Source organism: Gekko japonicus, unplaced genomic scaffold, assembly GCF_001447785.1.
Source record: "Gekko japonicus isolate JY-2015 unplaced genomic scaffold, Gekko_japonicus_V1.1 scaffold2878, whole genome shotgun sequence".
NCBI lineage: Eukaryota > Metazoa > Chordata > Lepidosauria > Squamata > Gekkonidae > Gekko > Gekko japonicus.
This window is the reverse complement of record NW_015173223.1, coordinates 127,278-135,287: the sequence shown is the minus strand read 5'-3', so window position 1 is coordinate 135,287 and position 8,010 is coordinate 127,278. Positions and strand designations below refer to the sequence as shown.

Sequence of the window (8,010 nt, the reverse complement as noted above, 5' to 3'; positions counted from 1 at the left end):
TACCCCTCACTCTTCAGCTTTCTGTCTCCCCCACACACACACCTGCAGCCTCTACCATGCTCTGAAGCCCTGACTGCTATGTCACATTGGCTGTCATAGAAGAGCCATCTCAGCAGGGTATAAGGACACAGAGTCCACCATTTTCTCCAGGGGAACTGATCTCTGCCATATGAAGAGCAGTTGTAATTCTGAGTGATCTCCAGCCCTCACCTGGAGATTGGCAACAATGGTTCCCCAAGAGGAAAAGTAGTCTTTCTCTGCAATGGGGACCAAAGCAGCTTACATCATTCTCCTCTCCCCCTTTTGACTTGCACAACAACCCTGTGAGGTAGGTTAGGCTGAAAGTCTGTGACTGGTCCAAAATCACCAATTCAGCTTCCACAGCAAGAACCTGGGTCTAGCAGACCGTGCTCTGAAGTGCTGACTGCTATGCCTAGGGTAGCCAATCTCCATATGGAGCCTGAAGATTGCCAGGTATCATAGACTCTACCATAAAATCTCCATGAATTTCCCTACCCGGAGCTGGCAACCCTAGTCAGGACTGGTCCCAATGTGTTTTCTCCCAAAGGCCAAAACAGGCATGGAAAGGGTCTTTTACTGACAGAACCAAGTTTGGTTGCCTAGCAACAGGCACTGAGGGGAAAGCAGGGCTGCCAGCTCTGAATAGGGAAATACCTGGAGAGTTGGGGGGGGGATCATGTGGAGGGCAGCATTTGGGGAGGGGAAGGACTCAGCAGGGTTTAATGCCATAGGGGAACTGATCTCTGCCTTGGAGACCCTGCTGTGAAGCGCTAACTGCTGCACCTAGGGTAGCCAACCTTCAGGTGGAGCCTGAAGATCGCCAGGTATCACAACTGAACTCCAGACAACAGATCTGCCACCCACCACCGAGAAAATAACTGCTTTGGATGATGGGCTCTATGGCATTATGTTCAGCTGAGGCCTCTCCCCTCCCCAAACTCTGGCTTCCTTAGACTGGCTTCATTAAACACAGAATATCCAGGAATTCCCCAACCTGGAGCTGGCATCTCTAGTCAGGATGGGCCCCAATGAGTTCCTCACAAAGGCCTCGAAAGGGTTTCCTTCTACCAGCAGCCCCTGAGGGAAAAGTTAGTTCCACAGAGGAGCCAAGCAGGAGAAGTGTCTTCATCGGGAGAGACAGCCGTTTGCCAGTAATTCTGACAGGGAAGAGCTGCTGAGGTGGGAGTGGGTGGGGAAGAGGAGCATACCCAGCACCCGGCCAAGGGCACGCAAGTACTCTTGAGTGGCGGCTGATGGGCCAATGGCTGAGGGAGCACATTGCACAGCCAATGGGAGAGCTGGAAAGTGCCACCTCACTACTCAATTATATATAAGGAGAAATTTTGTTCCATTTTAGCAAGATATTTGGGCATATTCCAATCCAAGTTAACTACTTGATGTAATTTAGAAAGGGCAGATTCCAGGTTGGAGTAGGGCTGAGCAAGATTCCCAGTAGCGTTTTCCTCCCAGCACCATAAGTGGTCACTCATATAGGTGGGTGGCAAAAAAAAAGATATGGCATTGCCCACAGACTACCACATTTTTACAGTGGATATCACGAAAAATAACCACCCCCAACCACCATTGTGGTTTTCCCCCCCAGTTAGGATCAGAGCTGTAAGCAAACCAACCTGGAAACCAAGAATGAAGTGTGCATGCACATGAAAGCTTATACCCAAAATTAAACGTTATTGGTCTTAAAGGTCCCACTGGACTCAAACTTTGTTCTGTTGGAAACCAAGAAGTACACATTACCTAGTATTGGTCTCTGTGCTCATTCCAACATGATATCCAAAGTCCACATTAAAATCAAAGCCATCTCTCATCGGTCGGTAAGTCAACAGGAATGTGTACTGCCACCTCCTCCTAACGAACTAAATATCTCCTTTCAAGAGGGTCCATCCACATCGATGTAGAAAGATTTCTGGTGCACCATCAGGCTATGCTACACACATGCCCACTCATCTGAAAACAAGCAATGGCAAGTACTGCCGAGCTGTGATTGGTCAAAAAATCAACAGTGAGCCCTCACCAGGACCACCAATGGGGGTGGACTGGGGGGACAAAATTGGGGAGGGAAATCAGCTGGCGGGCCCTGAAGCCAGCATCATACTGCATTCAGACTAATGCCTTTCCAATGACCCCCCTTTGATGCAATTCTGACTGCAGCCACTAGGGGCGCAGGGAAGCCTGGACAGTATAAAATGTGCTCTATCAGCCAGACTTTCCTTTTTGCAGGACTGAAGCAAAAGTAGTAGTTAGTGTGTTGCAGCAAGAGCCTTTCCCTCTCTCTTCCTTAATTTCTCTCCCTCTTTTCCACTCTTTTCTCATTCATTTTTCTCTTCTTCCACCTAATTTGTCCACCACCAACCCCAATTTATTTTCAAGTCTTGGTCTTCTCATCCCGATCCTGCTTGCCAATACAACATACTTAGTAGCAGTATAGTAGCAAATCTTTGTTAATACGATGAACAGAAGGGGAGAGAGGTGATATTTCCCTATGATCTAAAAAAGTAGTAAAAGGATACTTTCCCCTCTACTTTTACATGCATGGTAATAGAACATTAATCTACATTAGTGGTTATACATGTGGACGAGAAGTTAGAACTCCCAGTTCAGACACTGGGTTGTTATTGATGGAAGATCAAATAACCCTTTCTTTGCTATATGACAAATGACAGAACTCCCACAATCATCCTGAAGCTGATTGCCAACTGTGGACCCCATAGCCGATGACTTATGCCTGCCATAAATGGACAGATGTGTAGAAACAACAGAGAAATCACAGGAAGGATGCAAAAAATAACGAAAACAGCCATGATGTTATATTATGAAAGTATATTTAGACTACTATTCTATAATGAATCGTATTTCTTCATCACATTATAAAAATATACGTATACACAGATATGCGTATATTTTTATAATGTGATGAAGAAATACGATTCACTATAGAACAGTAGTCTAAATATATGTTCATAATACCACATCACGGTTGTTTTCGTTATTCTTTGCATAAATGGACAGATAGGCAGGCAGGCTGATTTTTTAAAAATTACTATAGATTCCTGGAAACAGCAAGCAAAATGACTTGTTGATATTTGGTTTGGATCAGTGTCATATGGGGGGGGGGTGTAATCTTTGTTCGGGGGCCCATGGTGGCTCTCAGTACCTTTGGCTATCTCCAGTCTCTGAGAGCTCATGATTGCCCACAGGGATCATTTTGTAGAAAAAGAGGTGCAGGAGCTCATTAGCATAACTCATTTGCATATGCCACACCCCCTGACATCACCAGACATGTGTCAGAAGGCAACACCCACTGCTCAGGTTCCATTGGACTGTTTTGGATTGCTAGCTATTGGGGGGGGGTGAACATGCAGATCTGTCCTTGCAGAGGAAGAAGAGCTTGTACCTGAATAAAACTTGGTCTTAAATATGCCACTGGACTGTTTTGGACCGGGGGGGGGGAGGGGGCTCTGCAATTTACCTGGCTGCTTCTTGCTGTGACTGAGGGCTGCTGGGAGCAGGGGGTGGGGCTTGTTGCATGTGCCCACCCCCTGGGCTCTTTACTGCTGGAGCTCCGCTCCTGTGCGCTCCTGCAGTAAATGACCCCTGATTAGATGCTGACATCTAATGCTGGCTCTGTACTTTCGACAGGAAAGCTAAGTCTTCCCATAAGAACATAAGAAAATTCTCCAGCGAAAAATCCATCTCAGCAGGTGTGTGGTTTCCAACAGTGACCAACCAGATGTTGTTGGGTAGCTCACAAACAGGTATTGGAATGCAAAGTTGTACCCTATTATTGCATTACTACTAATTTGTATTCAGAGGTATGCAACCTCTGAACATGAAGCTTTTATTTATCCATCATTCAGACTTCATGAAGAAACTTAGAGTGGCTTGCCAAAGGCCACCTTGCATGTTCATAGTTTAGCTGAGAATTGCATCAGTGGCCTCCTGACTCACACCTTATTCCATTAAGTGCTTAACACTGGCTAGGAAGAACCCTTTCATTAATCTACATTTGTGTCCTGTCCTTCCCCAAGGAGCTCAAGGCAGTGTGGAGGGTTGTCTTCTTGCCCATTTGATCTTCACAATAACCCTTGAGCAGTGGGTCAGTTTGAGAAAAGTCACCCAGTGAGTATTGCAGCAGAGTGGGAATGTAAACCAAAGTCTTAATTGGACATTTCTACTACTACACCATAAAGTCTTTAAGAGCAAGTAGCCAGGAATACATAGACTCTGGGCACCATCCAGATATAATTACCTAGTTTTAAAGTCCATTGATTTTGTTGGAAAGGTGAAATACACCCTTAATTCTAACTCTTTGAAATCAATGAAATCAACTGAAGCTAGCTAAGAGAAGACGGGTAGAAATATTGTAGGAAAACTGACGACAGAAAAGCAAATGTCTCTAACAACCATTTTCATTGTTTATTACAATTAGCATTGTCATTGTTATCTGTGACTTGGATTTTAAAATCAAGACTTACAATCAAAGAATTCTTCCCTCTCAAAACATGAATATCAACACGACACTGGAAACAGACAAAAAAATGGTTAAATGATTCATTTATGAAGCAAAATACATAATAGTACAATGGGTTTTGAAAAGCTGGTTTGCCATTACAACGCGAGCAAGCAAAAATAATGGTTTGAAAAACTATTGGGTTGGATCCAGCCAGGAAATCTTACAATGACCTGAGCAGTTCCCCTCCTTATTACAACCTATATTCCGCATGTCTTTGTCCGTGCACGTCCCATGATCCCCAGTACAGCTTTTTTGGTGACTGAATGCCCTCCACCTTTTTTACTAGCACAAAGCAGATCAGATCCAGACCACTTAAATTAACAGAATAAGAGAGAAACTGGACTCTAAAGATGCTAACTTACATTCTTTCAAATGAACAAAACGAAATATGCAAACTTACATTCTTTCAAATGAACAGAACTTAGCCACAGCCCTTCTGAAGGCCACTTTGACCTCCCTGTTTCTCAGGCTATATATCAGGGGGTTGAACAAAGGGGTCAGGACTGTATAGAAAATCGAGAAGACTTTGTTGAGGTCTTGCAGGGCCTCTGTTTTGGGCAACAAGTAAACGATCATGATGGTGCCATAGAAAATGGACACCACAATGAGGTGAGAGGAGCAGGTGGAAAAGGCCTTTTGCCTGCCAGAGGTAGATGGGATGCTGACAATGGCAGAGATGATGTAGCCATACGATGTCAGGGTCAACAGAAATGGGGGGAGGGAACACACAGCAGCTAGGAAGAAAGTTAGAAGTTTAATGGCATGTGTGTCACTGCAAGACAGCTTCAATATGGGATTAAAGTCACAAAAGAAATGGTCGATTTCAGAGGGACCACAGAAGGTCAGTTGGTGCATTAAATATATAGTTATGTTTATAGCCATGGAACCACTAACCCAAGATCCAGCTACTAGCTGGAGGCACATCTTACCATTCATAAGTACCATATAGAGCAATGGTTTACATATTGCCACATATCTGTCATAAGACATTGCCGCAAGGAGATAACATTCTGAAACCGCTAAGAAACCAAAGAAGTAATACTGTGCCATGCAGCCCATGACAGAAATGGTTCCTGGGCCCCCATGAAACAGATTAGCCAGCATCACAGGAAGAACGCTGGAACTGGAGCAGGTCTCCAAGCAGGACAAGTTGCCCAAGAAGAAATACATGGGGGTGTGAAGGTGACGGTCAACCACAACCAACACCACAATGAGGATATTCCCCACCATGGTTACAATGTAGATCACTAAGAAGAGCAAAAACAGAAGCAACTCTTGATCCCCAAGATCCCCAAAGCCCAGAAGAAGGAATTCAGTGACAGTTGTTTCATTTTCTTGCTCGGCCTTTCCCATGCTGGTAGCTCAAACCTGCAAAGGCCAAATAAACTGCACTTTAGAGTGGTGAAAATCACTGTATGTTAAGACCAGGCACTAAAGGAGATGGTGGTAGACAGGGGAAGACATTGCTTAGGAAGTGCCATGGCTCAATGGTAGACACTGTGGACTGAATCAAGCCAGCTTTTTCACTCAGCCCCCAACTCAGGTGGCATTTGTCCACATATGTCTTATGATGCCCAGTATATCCTTGTTTGGCAGTCAAATGCCTCTTTGGACGGTCATGACATCAGAGAAGCTACTTGGACCCAAACCTGTCGTCTTTACACAAATTATCATCAGGTAGCAATGATGGAAAAGACCGTTCTCTGTCTGTTCTAACAGGTTCCTATTTCTGAGAGCAATCCACAGCTAGTGACATAATTCCTGGGGGTTGCTGAGGGACTGCTAGTTGTCTCTGCCAAGAGTTGCTGTATGGTCAGGGGGATCCAGCACCCTTGCTGGTGACATCAGGAGATGGCAATGGAGGCGATATCTGTTCACAATATCTGGGTTTAACTATCCACAATAGCAGGTTCATAAATGAACCATTGAATGAATGAGTCTGAATTTACACCCCTCCTTTCATCCTAAACTCCCAAAGTGGCTAATAACAGATTAATAGGAATTGAAAGAAAACCACAATTTAAGACACAAAAAGATTAAAAGAAGTATTAAACATTCTTGATAAAAGCACTATCTATCATCTATCTATCTTCTATCTATCTATCATCTATCTATCATCTATCTATCTATCATCTATCTATCGATCTATCGATCTATCGATCGATCTATCTATCTATATCATGTAACTAGTACTGCTCATACAGCTATCACCTTAAGCAGAATTCAGAACCAAATAGAATGTTTCAAAAGACCTTAATATTATTTCTCTTATATTTGATTATTACACCTATGAATTTTGCCACTGAGAGGGTGACACGATCATTGGTATCCAATAGTAGTCATGACACCTGGGCTCGCACATTTAGCATTTCCATATCTTTAAGTAAAGGGGTGACTAAATTAGCCCTCAACTCATTGAATATAGAGCACTCCATAATCATATGTTCAATCATTTCAATTGTATGATATGAGTATCTGCATGTTCAATAAAAGCACTACAGGACCGCAGCTCCATTCTTCCCTTTCCCAGAACTGACTGAATATTTGTGAATTTCGATGAGATTATAAGAGCACGGAAAATCCTCTCACACCAAGTTCTGAGACACAATATATTTCCCTCCTATCCCTTTCTTGTTACCCACTGCACTCTAAGAAATGGTCACAGTGCTGGATTTCCTTACTTACCTCCGTGGTTCTGTTCAGGACACAGTCTCCCTTCCTTTTTCTCCTCAAGACCTCCATTCTTCCTGGAAATGCATTTTTGTCTCAGATTTGTTTCCACCTTATATAATTCATCTGGATGATTCTCTCACCACCCCATTTTTTCCCTCCCTTCCCACAGGAGACGTTCACAGTCTCTTTTGAAGTGGCTTCTGTATTTCCAGTGACACATTTGGTGTCTGAGGTGATACGTGGCAGTTATACTTTCTACCTCCAGGGAGCACCACGGGAAAGAAAAGAACCTCAGATGATCTAATAAGAAAGGAAAAGACAACAACAGGAACCCTTTCTCCCTACAATTAAATGAATTAATGCTAGTTACAGAAACAGGGGTGGGGGGTGGAATGCACTAGGTTTGAGACCTGCAGACTCCATCTTACGAAGTTTGTTTATTCATGGCCCCGGTCATACGGGCAGGAAAATGCGAGGGGGGGGCATGGCTGTTTGCCCTGGAGCAAAATAACACGTGGCTGCACGATCAGACGTCCAGTCAAGGTCCCATCAAGGTCCCATGGTTAGGGGGGAGGTGCCGATCACAGGACAATCCTGCGGCGCGGCAAAGAAGTGGCCTCTCTACCAAAAGGCTCTGTGGGTTTAACCCCTTCCAGGGCTGCAGAGGAATGCAAACTGTGTCCTCCGTCCGGTCCCCTCCAGGAGGAGCTTCAGCTGGGCCACCCTCCCGCCATGCCCCCCTGTACCTCCCCCTCTGCTGCCCGGTGCAGAGAGTTCCTCTCGAG

At 44.5% G+C, this 8,010-nt stretch overlaps 1 protein-coding gene across 1 annotated transcript; it reads right to left on the bottom strand.

The window, feature by feature from the left end:
- Window positions 1-4,948: 4,948 nt before the first annotated feature.
- On the bottom strand, window positions 4,949-5,881 carry LOC107120088 (olfactory receptor 5A2-like). The gene has a single exon (XM_015422732.1). It carries the CDS (start codon window positions 5,780-5,782, stop codon window positions 4,949-4,951), a length of 834 nt encoding a protein of 277 aa, XP_015278218.1. The 5' UTR covers window positions 5,783-5,881.
- Window positions 5,882-8,010: the final 2,129 nt, after the last annotated feature.

What these genes read in the sequence shown, in the direction of transcription:
- LOC107120088 (XM_015422732.1), bottom strand. Translation starts at nt 5,782, where the DNA reads ATGGTGGGGAATATCCTCATTGTGGTGTTGGTTGTGGTTGACCGTCAC.